We start from the raw sequence: 16,884 nt of genomic DNA, 5'->3' as shown, positions 1-16,884 counted from the left end.
TCTGCCTGTGATTCAAAGGGAGCCTCGGCCCCTCAAACTCTGCATCTTTTCTTTCCAGGTCCTTTTTGAACCGGAAGGACCCCTGGGAGGTAAGGCCTTTAGGCCCTGCGGGGCCTTCCCTCTCCCCTCACCTGGACGGAAAGTGGTAGGAGGCCCGGGCCAGACATTCGGGGAGATTACTTCAGCCCCAGCCCATAGATGGGACCGCTGAGCACATTGTAGACTTTTCCCTTAGGAAAAGATGTCCTAGTCCAGGAAGTCTTTCCTCGCCAGATAAGGCCCTTTTCGCCCTAGGGAAGCCAAATGTCCTCATTCTCTGCCCGCATACAGACCCAGCCCTTTAAAGAGAGCCTCATTTGTGCCGGTATCAGGTGAGAGGTGGGACCGGGGAAATAGCGCCTTGAAAGGGAAGCAAGTCTTCCGCCCAGCTAAATAGATTCAGGTGAAGTATGAGAGCCCAGACTTCAGCTGTAGAACTGAGACCCGTGAACCAGGCTACCACTCCCCGGGGTAAAGGACGCCCAGATTTCCAGGGAGTGAAGGTACCGCACAAAGGTCTTTTCTAGGCTGCCCGGGCCTCCAGGGGACAGTGAGGGGGCTGTTGCTCTAATCCAGCTACACAGAAAAAGTACTGAAGAAAGGGAGTTGTAGGATGAAGCCCTTACAAGTGGAAGAATGCGAACCCCTTTGGGGAGGGGGTGGGGATAAGGAACTATGAAGTGGCAGGTATTGCTCGTTTTATAGTCTTATTTAAAAGACCTGAGATCTGGACTTATTCATTTCTCCTCCTCCTTGGATCCTAAATGTGTTCATTACCCTCAGGGGCAAGAAATTTTTTTTAAACCTTCCCCTTGGAAACAAAAGTGGTCACTGGCAGTTGGCTTTCAATACAGAGGCTAATTGGGAAGAGTAAACAAAAAACCAGGAGCTCCAAATTTCCCTGTTCTAGGGAAAAGGAAAGGGAGCGGGCTAAAGAAAACAGCCTTAATTGTAACCTTGGCCAACAGGTTAAGAGAAAGTTGACTCCAGCCCCACCACCATCTAACTGCAGCAAGTTCTCCTTTGGGCTTCTTCGCCTCACACAGCCTCTAAGAATCAGCCCACCACAAAGAGGGCTCTGTAGACACAAAAGTGTCCACAGTGCATCCAGGCTTTTCGGGTACTGAAACGGGTATGAGACAGACAGATGGAGGGTGGTCAAGAGAAATGCTTCTGAGTCTTAGAGAGAGGGAAGCCTAGTCAAAATATGTAGGAGTTAGTTGTATTAATTTATATCATCCTAAAATTGTCTCGGGAAAACTATTGCTAGAAATCTAAGTTTGGTATTACAGATTTTCTGATGGGATCAGTGAAAGAGACATGAATCTCAACTACAAATAGTATTTTAAATGGCTAATAAGTCCTCCTCTTATTTATTGCTCTATGCATTATTTTAGCCCATGTGCCTTGGGAAGTGACATACATTTCTACAAATGATGATTGTACTGAAGATTTTATTTTAAAGTAATGATGTTGTGAGCTGATCAAGGAATGTATTGTGAATACCCTTACTTGATCTTCCATTTTTCCCAAGGAAAATCTTCCCATTGAACTCACCTATTTGCTACTTAAGCTGTGCGTGCTGATTTTTACAGCAATTTGACCGATATTTACATATATACTCACAACTAGAAGAGACTCCTGAAAGGTCATTTCTCTGCTTCCAGGCTGGGAGAAGAGAAAGGGTTACATTACAGGTCTATCATTTTCTTTAAAATCTTCAAGAGAAAAACAAAACAAAACAAAACCCCTGCAACAGAATGCAAAGTTCCCTGGGGCTTCATTGTGTGGGTGTTTGTGTGTGTGCTCAGGCCCTAGTGTGGACACTCAAGAAATGTTCCTTGAATACCCTCTTCGTGTCAGGCACTATCCAATGTCCTGGGGCTACAACAGTAATCAAGGACTGTATAGGCCTGTGCCCTTGCAGTCAGGCCGACTATTCTGGGTTTCAGTTTTCCAAGAGGCAGTATAGGTACCTCTCTTCCAAACTGTCACCCACTCTAGTCTTTCACGTGTCTCTGAGGCACATTCTTCCCCTGGGTGAGATGGCACAGCACTATGCTGTACAGAAGGAGAAGGGGGAGAGAAGAAGGGAGAGGGGAGGAGGAAGAGGAAGAAGGTGAGGAAGAGGGAAAGGAGAGAGAGAAGGTAAGAGGGGGGGAAGGAGGAAGGGTGGTGGGCAGACTGTCCACCTGGAAGCCATCATGATCTCATGGGTCCCTAGCTGATACAGTCATCTTAAGGGTGCTGAAAGCAAGGTCCTTGAAGTCATCCACTTCTGCCTTACTCTCTGTTTCATGGAAGTTAATGACAATGTGCTGATTTCATATTTGCCTTTGCAGTCCCTTTTCTCTGTAATTGCTTTTAACAGAATACCTAGACAGGCCCCGGGATGGCTTCTTACACCAGAGGAAACGAAGCCCAAGTCTTCAACTGTATTTTCAGTTTTTATTGTTACCCTGGTGCACTGACTTCTCTCTGCTGCTCTGTTGGAATGGGTATGCAAGAGTCAAGTAGACAGGCAGGGAAGGAACTTTCTGCCCATCAATTTCAGTTGGCAAATAGTGTCCGAGCTCCCTGGAAGGAGCAAGGTCTACAGGAACTTTCTTCTGAATCAAGAGCTTTCCTGATTTGGGGGCCAGCTGTGGTGGGGGAGGTTTCCTTTGTTTTTCTAGGGGCTTGCTGCCTCTCTGCCTTAATCCCAAGTACCCAGTAGCAGCTTCAGCATCTATCACTCATTCCCTCTATCTCCTGCCTTCTTGCCACCTAGACTGTCTTAGAAACAGAGTCATGTCCCTAGTTCTCAAAAGAAAGGTAAAAGGGACAACTCCAAAACCTCAGTCCTAAGTTGAAATCCAGGGTCCCTTCTCTCCTTTACACCTTTTTTTCTTTTCCTGAGCTTTCCCCCCTTAGGTTTCCCAGCATCAAACCAGTCTGAGTAAAGCTGGAAGTGTATCTGGGCCATGTTCCCTGTGGAGAGAAATAATACGGCCTTGCAAAACCAGATGCAGGGTTTTTCCATGTCTGAGATTCCTTTCTGGGAAACAGCAGTATGTACGTGTTTAATCAAATTACACACCTATATTGCAGGACAGTCATCACCTCTTACATTTATGTGCTACTTTACACTTTATGAAGCCCTTTTGCTTTTGCAACTTTGTGGCATAGTAATTATTATTAAGATGATTTTATAGATAAGGAAATGGAAGCTTATCCAAGTTAAGCGACTTTTGGGGGGTCAAGTTACCATCAAGAAATAGAAACCAGCAATAGGGCTCAAGTTTTTTGACCCTGATGAAGTTACCCAAGGCTTCTTTCATACCACATGGGGTCATTCTGGTGGCATTTTCAAATGACTTTAAGTAATCATGAAAGATGCCTTCCTCAAGAGTCTGTCTTCAATACACCTGCTCTTTATTCAGAGAACAGGTAGGTCTGTTAGATACTGTATTAGTTATCTATGCTACATAATAATTTATCCTCAAATGTAATGGCTTAAAACAATGAACATTGATTATCTCACACAGTGGGTAAGGAATCCTGGAGAGCTTAGATGGGTGACTCTGCCTTGGGGCTCATAAGATTGCAGTCAAGATGTTGTCCAGGTCTGCGGTCCTGTGAAGGCTTGACTGGGCTGGAGGACCTGCTTCCAGAGTTTGTTTATACCCCTGCAGATTAGGACTGATTGTTGGCAGAGGCCTCAGTTCCTCACCAAATAGACCTCCCCATAGGGCTGCTTGAGTGTCCTCACAATGTGGCAGCTGACTTCCCCCAGAGTGAAGGTTGAGAGAGAGAGAGAGGAGGGAGACATAATGCCTTTTATGACCGAATCACACACCATCACTTCTGCTGTGCTCTGTTCATTAAAGTCACTAAATACAGGCACACTCAAGAAGAGTGGGATTAGGCTCCCCCTTTAAAAGGAAGGAATGTCAAACAATTTTTAGAAATAGTTGAAAATACTACCAGTAGTTAGTCTTTAAGTTTCACATAAAAAGACAATACCCCTTGCTTACTTCTCTTCCCACTTTCACTTTTCATAATCTTTCCTCAGTTGAATAGTTATCCTGCACAAGACAGCAGGGCCCAAGCTAGGAGCAACCTGAGACTGGGCTTTTCATGATGATGATGATGACGATGATAGTGCTGATAATGGCTAAGAATTCCATGTCTTACTATTTGCTGGGCACTGTCCTAAGAGCTTCTATATTTAAATCCATTTAATTCCCCAAACAACCTTATGGATTAGATACAGTTATCTCCATCCTACAGATGAGAAAACTGAGGCATAGAAAGGTAGAGTCATTTGACCAAGATCATGCAAACAGTCGGTGATAGAAGTGCAATTCAGATCAGATAATCTGGCTTCATAGTCCTACTCTCAACCGCTGTGTAATCTGATTGTGGCAAAGGTAAAACATTTCTCAGAGCCTCACATTCACTTGGGACCATTTGGATTGGGGAGAAAATTAGGCAAATCCTTACAAACCAAGTAAGGACCTCAAAGAGGAAAGAAAAAAAAATCCAGTGTTGGGGGGGGCAAGAGGGACAGGGAGAAAGGATTTACAAAATTCTTTTCAAGAGCTGAGACACACACACACACACACACACACACACACAGAAAGAGAGAGAGAGAGAGAGAGAGAGAGCTGAGCCATAGCCTCAGGCACAAGGACCAAGGCTGCCCATGATGACAGAGGAATTACTACAAGCCATGCACCCACAGAGAAGGCTCAGATGAGAGGCATGAAAACTTGGATGACTTTATTTGAAGGTGGTTAGACCATCTGGCAATAAAGTTAACAGATTTTCAGCAGCCTTGCCTCTCTGTGATCTATACAAGCAGATTGTTCCCAAACAATTTACTGGTGATTAATAGGGTTTTTTTCATAATTCTTGCATATCCAAAAATAAACCTGTATTATAGAGGTGTGCTGGTTTTCTTTCTCAATTTGATATATCTGTCTCCCTTGTAATAACCAAATATATGGGATAATTATATTTTAACATTCCATTTGGCTTTACCAAGATAGAGGCAATAACATTAGAGAAGTGGTAGGGCTCCTCTATAAAAATAATGCCCATTTTCAATTCTGCAGAAAAACTCTTTCTCTCCCTAGAATGAGGAAGGGATCTATCTTTGAATGTATCTTCATTCAAACTGGCCCTTAATATTCAAAATACACTAAAACAGAAGCTCTGGATGAGGTTTCTGCTTCGGAGTCCTGGCCAGGCTCCAGTAGATATTAAACACCACGGAGACATCATGATCGACGTTTTCAAGTCTTCCAGTGTGGTATTCAATGAACACGTTTTGTTGGGGCCAAAAAACAAAGGATGCATAACTACACATTTCATCTTTGGGGTGAATGAGCTGCTGGGTGAAAGAGGAAGAGTAGAGAGTGAACTGAGGCTCTCAGATAAACTTCCCAGTTTGCGGAGCAACCCCAAGTCAATCTATGGAATGTTGAAGGCCAGAACTCAGGAAGATAGCCTGTCCCTTTGTCATCCCCTCACACCATTGCTCTGCTCCCTGGTCAGACTTTACATTAACAGTGGGGAGGGTTGTGTTACTGTGTTTTCTGCAGACCTGAAAAAGGGCTATGTTAGAAAGAATGTATTTCTCTGTGAAGCTTGCAGTCTAAATACTGCAGAACAAAATACAGACTTTCCTGTCAAGAAAGGAAGTGTACTGAGGAGCTGGCTTTTTCAAAAGAAGTCATACTGACGAGGGGAGAAGAGAATTTGTGCACGCATCTGTGTGTGTGGTAAGAGCGAGGAAATTTAGTGCAGAGAGAGCTGTTCAAATTAGGTTAAAATAGACTTTATAGATGAAATCTACTGCTTACCTCTGTTGTTGTTACATGATCGTATTGTCAACGATTAACAAAGGAGCCACTGTCTCTTTAGGCTATTCAGTGCTAGGAGTTCCCAAGTGGAATTTCACCTCTCCAGTGTGTGTGTGTGTGTGTGTGTGTGTGTGCCCACTGATGACCAGCTTACAGGACAAAACAGTGCGGATCTAGCCAAGTTGATGCTGGTCTAATAACATACTCATGTCCATGACATTAAGCTCCAAAAGGTTTCAAATGCACGCTCAGTCTCTGTTGCCTAGCACATTATTTCCAAGAAGAGCTGGCCTCCAGTCCAAACTGCCTGCACACTAAGCTATGACGAAATGCACATCTTTCCAGAAAGGAATGAGTGGTTTTCAGTTCCCCCCTTCCCACTGTGTCCCAAGGAGTGAAAGGAAAAGTGGATTAAAGTGCTCTCACAAACTTGGAAAGCCACTCACCATGTTACAGCTTCTGGGAGAGAAGGTATAGAGCTCTAAGTTACAAGATCCTCAGAATGTGAACCGAAGAGGTTAGCCACCAATGGAGAACCCAGCTGGGACTCTGGAGACTAGGAAAATAACTCTGTAGAAGCTGCGAATTGTAAATGCTGTTGGGATACCTGAGAGACCCATGTAGGGCCCTTCCCTTCCATTCTAAATCTCTCACCCAAACTCACTGACTCTCTTTTCAGAAAAAGAAACAGACACACGGGCTATAAAACAAAAATGAAAAAGCAATTTTACCCTTCCTTTCACTATACACACAAAAATCCTTGTTTTTCTGATTTCTCATGTTTCCATGTTGACATTTATTGCCTGCAAGCCTTTTTAAAAGTAGAGGTTAACTGTGGGGGTGGGGGAATGGTGATGGTGGTCAAAGGTAGAAATCATCTGGTGATGTAATGGTGACTATAGTTAACAATATTATATATTTCAAAGTTGTGAAGAAGGTAGATCTTTAAATTTTTCATCACAAGGAAGAAAACTATAACTATGTGAGGTGATGGATGTTAATTAGACTTATGGTTATCATTTCACAATATATACATATATCAAATCATTATATTGTATCTTAAATGAATACCGTGTTATATGCCAATTATATCTCAATAAAAGTGGGAACATTTTAAGAATAAAAGTAGTCCATCAGGTCACTTGCTGTTACTTTGTTTTTAAATCATGACTCCTTTAGCTGTAATGACTGGATGGCAGCCTTAATCAGATGTTTATGGCTGGTTAATGCCATAAACATTTCGAGACAAAATGGAAAATTATTCTTACTCTGCCTTGCTCGAGCTGTTTCCTCAGCTTCCCCACCATGCTAACTCTTAAAAAAAAAATTCTTGTCGCACATACACAGAACTAAATCAACCCAACCAGCATAAAGGAACACCTAAGTAAAGTGCCCCCCACCCACTTATTTGTCCCTCATTTTCAGTTTTATGGGGTCAGTTGCAACTGGTGGCCAGCTGGAATCCTGGGTGGAAGTAAGTCACTGCTGTAGTCGACTGGAAAAAAGGGACGAACGCCAGTGCAGCATGGCCCCAAAGCCCGACTCCGGCTGCTGCCCGCACAGCTCAGAGCACTTTAGTGCGAGCATGAAGACCCTGTCTGCCCTCCCTAAAATTCCCTGTAGGGCAGAGGCCAGGCCACCAACTCCCATTTCTCAGATGCTCTCAATGGAAAGGTGAAGAGCTCAAAGGGAATGCTTCCTAAACGAATTGGAAGAGGACTTTCCACATTTCTAACTTGGAATAAATACTGTAACCCTATTTGCTTCTTGAGAGAGAGCTCAGTCTTGGTTCCAAGCTTCTATGATTGATACTACTGTATTACTATTACTACTACTAACAACAATAATAAGAGTTGTTATTATTATATTCAAAGAATAGCATTTCTAATTATCTTGTGAATGTTTTCTCGGGAAGAAGGAAAAAGTAAAAAAATGCTTGGCTTTTCAAGACACAAAAGGTTAAAAAGTAGTAATAAAGTAGATAAGACACTTTCATTTGTTGCAAATTAACAAATAATAAAGTGCAGTTTACGATAATAGACTTTCCACAACACACGCACGGTCCCCAGGTTCTCTCATAAAAAGAGAGGGAGGAAGAGAGAGAGGGAGGGAGGGAGGGAGGAAGGAGGGGAGGAGGAAGGAAGGAAGGAGGAGGGAGGAAGGAAGAAGGATGGATGGATGGATGAAAGGAAGGGGGGAAGGAGGGAGGGAGGGAAGGAAGGAAATTCTTATTATTTATAGCTAAGACTCAAATTACATCACCCCAGCACAGCAAAACCTCTTTTGAAATAGCTGCCTCTCTATAGGATACACAATTCAGTCTTGCTAAGAATGCAGAAATTCAGAAGTTTAAAACTTACTGGGAACTTCACAAACTAGAGAAAAGAAACAGGGCAGATCTATATCCTTTCTTTCCATTACACCACGCCATGAGGAATATATTCTATAATCATTTCCTTCAGGCAATCTCATTGCCAGTTTTCACAGTTGTTGTTGTCATCGTCGTTGTTGTTGTTGTTTTTCAAGGGAACAAAACAGACCCACACTTTCTTTACCTAACGCTAGCCTGAAGGATCTACTGAATCCTATTGATTTTTCTCTCTTTGAACACAAGCTCATTAACCTGAAACACTAAGGGGATAACTATATTTCACTGAGCCTATAACAGAGTGTCTGAAAACAAAAAGATCCCAAGATAGCGATACAGCCCTCTCCCTAGGTAGAATTCCTTTTCTTTTTCCCCTGCAAATTTAGCTGCAAAAGCTGTGGCATTGATTCCATAAAGACTTTCGCATCAGTTAGAAGCTTTCTTTAAATTCATCTTTTATTGTAGTGGTTAGCAAAATCAAGGTTCCTGTCTTTCCAACAACTTCTGCATTCTTACAAGCTACAGGGGTGGGTATGTGTTAGCATCAAACAGCAGCGCTGCTCCACCAGCAGCTCCTCTGCCTCCTCTCAGCCAAGCAAGCTAGGGCCCCACTAAGGAGCTATCTTGGATCTATGGAAATGAGGCCTTCCCAAAACCCTCCAAGGACTTCTCCGAGAAGGAAAAAGCGATCAGGAAAAAATTAGACAACACAGACATCAGAAGCAGCCTGTTAGACAAGTCTCTTCGAGAAGCCCCACGAGTGGGGCTACATTTCTTTTTATCTTCCTAATCCAAGAGAATGAGAGATGTGACCCCACTCTTGAATAAATATACAAATATATAAATAAATAGCAGCTATTTTACCCAAGGAGCCAATATAATAATTTTGTGGTCTTGACTTTTGAGATCTCTGGTGAAATCAAATGATCTGTACCCTTCCATTCAAGGCAACAGACGTCTTCAAACTGTTTTTTAATTTGATTTATCCTTTGAAACAGAAAGTGCATTACATTTAACTGGTCTTGCAAAGGGGGTTCTCTTCTCTTTACAAACTGAATTCCTTATATAAATTAATAAAGGTTAAAGATGCTAATATATCACCATTATTAGCTTAAAAAAGAAAACAATATACATAGTCTATAGTATTCTTATGATACAAAACACTTCAAATTCAATTACAGCAACTAAATGGATTTTTATGTTTCTGACCCGGAGCAGTTTCAACAATTCCCACCATCTACTTTAACACGCATTTTTATCAGAAAGGAATTAAATACAAGCTATTGTAGCCCCTCCCTCCCCAATACTTTCTTTAAATCACTAATAAATAGCAACAAACGACTGTGCAATTTCAGAGAGGAACGGAGAGGCAGGTCTGAGGCCTTCCCCGGTTCCACGTCTACTTTAAGTCCTGGAGGCGGCAGCGGGGCGCGGAGCCAGGGGGTGGTCAGGGAAGAGCAACAAGGGACAAAGGGAAAAGTGAGATTGAACAAATCCAAACCCGGGAGAGGAGGGGGGTGGAGAACATTCTTGTCTCGCTTCTCAAATTAAGTTCAAAATAAAAGGGCAACGTGTGGTTTGAGTAGCTCTTAAAAGGGAGCAGGGTGAAGGAAGAAGGAGGGCCATCTTTTTATACCAAATTCAAAAAAGCATTTTACATTTTAAATATTCACAATAAAGTAACTTCTAGTCAGTGTGACTCACGATTTATTTACAAAGAGCCTTCAACAGGTTGCTTTAGTCGGCACAGCAGTTTGTGGGGGGAGAAGCCTCCCTCTCTCCTCCCATGTGTGGCGGTCGCCCGCCCGCGGGGCTCTGAGGTCCCCGCGCTGGGTGTGGAGCCTTCAAGGACACCTTTCCGCGCCCCGCCCCGGCCGGCCCGCGGGCTCAGGCGGGAAGGGGCGGTGCGGCGACCCCGGCAGCTCCCGCCGGGTGGACGGGGCTAGGGGCCCGAGCGGGGCCGGGACGGTAGCCCAGCTGCGAGTTTCGGTTGCCTTATCTACGCAGTGCATGTCGAGGTCCTTTCTGCCTTCTGATCAACCCCCGAGTCTCTCTCTCTCTCTCTCTCTCCCCCGCCCCCCTCAACTTCCAGGTTAAAAAAATAGATATGTACATCTCAGAAAATAGCAACGGGCCCCGGCGGGCGGGGCCGGGTCCTCAGGGCCCCGAGGGGCGGGCAGGCGGGGCGCGCGCGGTGCCCGGGGCGGAGGCCCGAGGCCAGAGGCCCGGCAGGCGCCTGGGGGCGGCGGGCGCTCAGGACGAGCTCTCGTTCTCGGACGCGTGCAGCAGGAGGCCGCCGCCGCCGCCGCTGGACTTGTGCTTCTTCAGCAGCTGCGTGATTTTCTCGTCGTCCGAGTTGGGGTCCAGAGGCTTGTTGTAGTCGTCGTCCTCCTCCTCGTTCTCCGAGGCCCCCTTGAGCCGCTCGGTCTCCGAATCCTGCTTCTTCTTGGCCGTGGCCATCTCCGCCGCGTGCTTCTTCCTCCACTTGGTCCGGCGGTTCTGGAACCAGACCTGAGGGCCAAGAAAGGGGAGGGGAAGGGAAACAGGGGGAACAGGAATTGAAGGCGAGCGGATCCAGGCAAGGCTGCCTCTCCCGGATCCCCGGGTCGCTCCAGCGGGCGGGCCCCGGACGCCCTGCCACCCTCCCTCAGAGACCTCCCTTGGTCGGGCCGTCAACGTCAGCCTCCTACGCCCCAGCTTCCTCCCAGCACCGGGCACCAAAAAACGGACTGCCGTTGCCATAGCAATAGTAACACAAGTGTGTAGACCTTGTCAGTGAGCTATCTCTCAGAAGAGAAAAAACTTGAAAACTTAAAATAAGTTTCCCTACAAATGAGTCCGCTTTCCTACTTTGTAGTTTGAAGTAGGAAACTTCTCACCTTCCTCGGTTTGCCTCATACCGACTGTGATTTTAAATTTGTTGTTTACTTTCTTAGATTAAGACTTACAAACAACTTGAAGTGTACTTGCTTTTTAGTGTGATTTGTGGGAGAAAGCAAGGCATTTACCCCAATTACCTCTGTTCTCCTTTTCGTTTTTGGGTATTTGTCTGTTTCACGTATCTCAAGTCTGAATCCACACAAACATGGTAGGTAAACACTCCCCTCCCCATTTCCACTTGTAATGTACCATGTAAAGTTAACAAAAAGAAAAAGATTTGCTAAAACAGAAACCTCAAATCACTAATAATAATCAATATAAATGCTTGAAAATATTGACTAGGTTAGCTAAAATCATCACAGTAGTTTGTGTGTGAGTCTCTCTCTGTGGTTTAATGTTTTCATAAAACCAAAAATCAAACTGAAATTTCCATTAGTTATTTTTTAAAGTAAGATTTTACCAGTTACATTATTTCCCACTGTTAGCATGCCTAGTCTTTCAAATATTATTTTAATATTGTTCTTCTCCAAGACATTTATTTTATATAACAAATATTTTAAGCTATTCACGATGTTTGACACCCTGTTTGATACACATAATTTAACCTAAAGCATTGGCAATAAGCAACCAATTTCCCAAAGATATTATCCTCTTTTTATGTTTCCCATCCATTTTCTCATCAGTTATGTATTTTATCTAGAGAATCAGAATTGTTAAGAAAGTGATTTTTTTCCTTATACAGCTATAATAATTCACTTCTAGCCACACAGACATATTTACGGTGACAAATGAAGACTTCCAGATTACCGTGGTAGGCTCTGTACCAACCATTGCAAAAATAATTTTAACTGTGATGGTATTCTAATGGTCACATACAAAATCACTCCTGAAATGCATTTTATGATCCTTGCCCCGGGGGAAATACACTCTAACCAGCAGACGTGGCTAATAGTTATTCCTACTTAATTTAAGGAGCGACAAGATTACTAATGAAAACAGACTTACACTCCTTCCCCTTCCAAAACACCCGAATATAATAAACCGAAGAAGAGACGCAAAAGAGAATACTGGAAATACAGGAAACCACTAGATTTAATTTCCCCACTGGTTCAATCCTTTTATTTTTCAGGGAAAGATTTCTCAAATTTGATTCCCTGGAAATATACTGTACAACTCAATTATAAGCTAAGTGACATTTTAATTATAAGTTGTTGTCACAAACAGTAAAATATCCTAGTTCTGTTGATAAACTTAGACAGAATTCTTTCATAATAGGGTAATAATCTTGTCGATTCATTCGGAAAATTGCTATTCCAAAGTTATGGTCCTCAGCTAAACTAAAAGCAGATTCATCCCTGCTAAAGTGGTTAGATCTTGTGGATTTTTTTTTTTAACCTGCAAGTTAATATAGTAGAACTATAAGGCTGATCTACATCAGGAAATTATATAACCAGCGGAGCTTGAATTGACAAACAAAAGCTTGAATATCCCTACAAATAGAATAAATAGAAGCTATCTAACTGGCGTGATCTATCCTAGGGGCTGATATTTTGGTCATGCTTTTATTCTCCAATAATGGCGAGTTCCCCCAGCACATGCTGCTATCTAGATTAACCTAATTTCAAAGGCGGGGGCTTGATTCCTTTTGTTCATCAACAGTTTGCCCGCCTCGAGACCCCAGGGCCTTTGTAACCCCCACTCCCACCCCCTTCGCTGATTTCATCTTCTCCCCAGGCTCCTCAGATCCGCACCCCCCGAGCGGCTGTTTGTTAGAGGTGTGTGCGCGCTTGCTTGCTTGCTTGCGTGTGTGTGTGTGTGTGTGTGTGTGTGTGTGTCCGCGCGCGCCCGCGCGCGCGCTAGGGATTGGGAGACCGTCCCTCGAGGTTTGCAAGGTCTACTCACCTTGACCTGACTCTCCGTCATCCCCAGCGAATAGGCCAAGCGAGCCCTCTCGGGCCCCGCCAAGTATTTCGTTTGTTCGAAAGTCTTCTCCAGAGCGAAGATCTGCTGGCCAGAAAACGTGGGTCTCGTGTGTTTTCTCTTCCCGTCTTTGTCCAACAAAATGGATCCTTGATCTGCGAGAACAGATAAACAAGGGAAGGGGAAAAACAATCGGTTACAAGCGGCTCCACTGAAAAGAAACGAACTCAAAAAACAGTGTTTTTTGGAAAGCTTATTCCGCCGCAGGCATCAGAAGTGTCTGGCGCTTCCAGTCCCACGCGCGCCTCCCTTTGCCTTTTTACGCCCACCTGTTTTAAAAAGCCGGGTGTGTTTGAAGCAGCAGTAAATAATCTTCTGTCCAACACAGACGTCAAACAGTGAGGGAGCGCATTGCTGAAGTTTGCCGGAGCCGAATCGCCAGGCCCCAGTAAATTGAGGAATGCGGGAAAAAGGCCCCTCTCGCCTCCCAGTCCAGTCAGGGCTCGCTTGGCCCCGGAGACTTTGCAGGAGGATGGCTAGTTTTTGTTGTTGTTTTTCCTTGAACGCTTTCCTAACCTGTGTCCGCACAACAAAGGGCGCCTTGTTTTTTGCACACAAGAGCGCTAAATCGCCCCCAGGACTAACGCCGTTGCGGCGGAGGGGGAGGAGGTGCCGCCTTTGTTGGCGGTCCCTACTTGGCCATCAAAACGAATACAATAGCGTCTCCCCGACACCCTCACCAGCCCGGGCCGCCCACCATCCGGAGGCTTCCCAAGGGAGCCTCTAGTTGGCTCCCGCAACTTCCCTTAGTTACTGCTGCTCAGCCACACGAAGGAGATCTGGAGACTTAATGGAAACTTGGGAGACTTGGTCAAGAGCAAAGAACGGAGCAAAAAAAAAAAAGACCTGGCTGGTCCTCGAACTCCACCTGGAAGACTAGGAGCCCCCGTGGCAGTAGCCAACCACCCAGAAAATTGGACTGATGGCAGGGCATCTCATTTGGTTTCAAGCAAGGTCTTGGTGGGATGCGCGTATTCCCCAGTCCTTCTGCTGCCACCTCGTTCTTCCTCCGGTTCATTTTCATGTTAGGATGTTGAGGGCCACGATGCTTCTCAATATTCCCAGGCTCAAGATGTCCCGGCCCTTCGCCACCCCCACCCCCCCTTCCCGGGGGCCAGGCAGGTGGGAAAGTGAGAGACCAGCGGAGGGGAGTGGCCCGAAGTGACTGAGCTAGCCCAAGCGGCTGCCGCGGGGCCTGTCTTCTAGTGTACTGGGGTGGGGGGTGGGGGAGCTCCTCGAAGGCGAAGAGGTTAGGTAGGGACACCCTGGGCCGAGAGGTACTTGCAAATACACGCACTCCGGCCGGGTCGTGGAGGGCTTGTCGTTCCCCACCAGTTCGCAGAGAGGCCAGTTAGGCGGGTGTAGGTGGAGTGGGGCCCTGGCGGACAGGCGGGAGCCAGGAAAGAAGGGGTGTAGGCGGGGGCGCAATGGCCTCTCCTGCCCTTCCCACCTCGTTAACCCAGGCAGGGCCTGAGGTTGCCATCAGGCTGTTCCAGAGTAGCCGGGGCCTCTGATGAGACACACGCCTAGCACCGCGGACTCATGCACACCCGCTCCTCGAGGCGTGTCCAAGACTTGAAGAGTGGGGGGCCCTTGGACGCAAGCTCAGGGAAGCCAGAGTCCCTCAATCAATGCCTGGCAGAGCTCAAATCGTGTGATTCGGGCGCTGCCAAACTACTGGGGAGCCAAGAGGGTGCACGGATCCCCGTGCACACCAGGGGCCATGACCCGAGAGTGGGCAGAACACGCACAACTGGACTCAGGCGATCGTACTCACGAGGGGTGCAGGCCAGGCGGGCGTCCCTCCAAGGTGGGCTCTGCATAACTCCTGGCCAGAAGATGGGCGTCCGGCCGGGCAGCTCGGCCAGCGGTTTGGGGTACCGACCTACGGCGGCCACGGCAGCTGCGCTGGGGCTGAGTAGAGCCCAGGCGGCGGCGGCGGCGGACTCAGGCTGCTGAAGCGGGCAGGCCAGCCAGCAGCCCCGCTGGGATGAGGCGGCGGCTGCAGGCGGCCGCAGCAGCCACGGCAGCTGCCGAAGCAGAGGAAGCGGAGGTGGACGAGGAAGAGGAGGAGGAGGAACCCGAGGGCCGAGGCGGAGGGCAGGGCGGCCCCCGGGCCACGGGCATGGAGGGCCGGCTCAGGATGTCGTTGATGCCGTGGGGGGGTGGCGGCTGAGAGCTGCTGTGGGGGCTGCCCAGGGATGAGAGCCCCCGCGGTCGGGGGCTTCAGGCTGCCTGGGTTGTGAGCGCCCAAAGGCGGGGAGGGCGACGACGAGGAGGACGAGGAGGACGAGGAGGAGGGGGCCGGCGGGCAATGGGGGTACGCTGCGGGGTACAGCGGGGTCTTCATTTCGGCCATGCTGTGCAGGGCAGCCAGGGGCGGCTGCTGAGCAGGAACGCGCTCTGCCGGGTGCCCTCCATCGCCCCCACCGCTAACATCCCACGGCCAGGCGGGGAGCCGCAGCCACTCAGCGAGGGCGCGGCCGGTGCCCCGGCGGGGCTCAGGGGAGCGAGGAGTGCCGAGGGCGCGAGCGAGGAGTAGCTCCGCGCTCCGGGAGGCGACCTGCCAACTGGGCCGAGAACGCCGCGGCCGAGAGTTGCTCTCGAAGCTGCGCAGCAGAAATGTCCAAACGCGCCACTGGAGAGGCGGTGGCTCGCCGAGATCAGTGGGCGTCCGGGCGGCTTTGGCTGTCCTTTCGCTCCTAGAGTCGTGGATTCAGTCTCGGTCTCTTCTCTCTTCTTCACTTTTCCTCGCCTCTCAATGTGCGCTACTTCTCATCTTCTCCCCCGGAGAAATAAGCAAAGCAAAACCCAGGCCGGCCCCAGAGTTTGCAACAAAGTTAAGAGTCACCGAATTTCCACTTCGATGTTGGAGTGTGGGGACTGGCTCGCTTTCTTTGGGGAGGTTCAAAGGACTCCAGGTTCCGCCGGCCGCGCTCCTCTAATCTTACTTGACTGCCCTGTTCTTTCGCCGCGAGGCTGATTCTCACTCGGCGCTCGCTGCTCGCGGGGAGAGAGCGCATCCAGCCCGCGGGAGGATCTCGCCTCTGGGCGGGCTTCCTCCGCAGGCTCTGCCCAAGGCTGGTGCGCCAGAAAAGGCAGTGCCACCAATCCCCGCAGCTCCCGGATTCGGCGCGCCAACCCGCCTTCCCCTCTGGGCCACGGGGCACTAGATTTGCAATATTGAAAAGAAAAAAGGGGGAGAAAACACAGGAAAAACAAAGACTAAGTGTGAAAAGTCGGACGGCTTCGGTTACGGCTGTGTTCGTCTGTCCTTTTCTGTAAACGGCCTGGCGACCCCCGCCCCCCAGCACCCTCTCTTCTTCTCACTCTCCGCCTTTGCCTCTCCTCTCTCGCATTTTCTTCGCGGCTTTACAGGCTTCGTTCTTCTAAGTCCTGTCCTCTGGCCAAGCTGACCCTCTCCGGCTCTTCCACTCCCTCTCTCTCCTCTCCTCTCCTCTCTCCTCTCTCCCTCCGGGCCTGACAGTTCAGATGAAGCTCTCAAAGGTAATAAAACATTTGCATCACTCCCTACCCCTCTTTAGCTGGGGGACGAAAAGGAGGGGGAAATGGGGGTCCAAAATGAGAACTTTGAGGGACGTCACTCGGAGGCGGCCGGGGGGCGGAGCCGAGGAGCGGGGTGCAGGCCGGGGGCGTAACCACCGTCTCCAATTGCGCGCAGCCTCCGGCCTCGCGTCGCCTCTGGGGCGCGCCCACTCCGGAGCGCCGCGCCCTCTGATTGGCTGAGGAGGGCGAGCCGTAGGGCCG

At 47.9% G+C, this 16,884-nt stretch overlaps 1 protein-coding gene across 1 annotated transcript; it reads right to left on the bottom strand.

Annotated features, from left to right (window-relative positions):
* Window positions 1–10,509: 10,509 nt before the first annotated feature.
* Window positions 10,510–15,555, bottom strand: NKX6-1 (NK6 homeobox 1). Its single transcript, XM_008693360.2, is given in 7 exon segments — window positions 10,510–10,767; window positions 13,039–13,211; window positions 14,894–15,034; window positions 15,037–15,078; window positions 15,081–15,279; window positions 15,281–15,501; window positions 15,504–15,555. Coding segments are annotated over 7 exon segments (1,086 nt in total).
* Window positions 15,556–16,884: the final 1,329 nt, after the last annotated feature.

Source organism: Ursus maritimus, unplaced genomic scaffold (genome assembly GCF_017311325.1).
Source record: "Ursus maritimus isolate PB19 unplaced genomic scaffold, ASM1731132v1 scaffold_8, whole genome shotgun sequence".
Lineage (NCBI taxonomy): Eukaryota > Metazoa > Chordata > Mammalia > Carnivora > Ursidae > Ursus > Ursus maritimus.
Note: the sequence above shows the minus strand (reverse complement) of the source record. Positions and strands in the feature narration are given on the sequence as shown.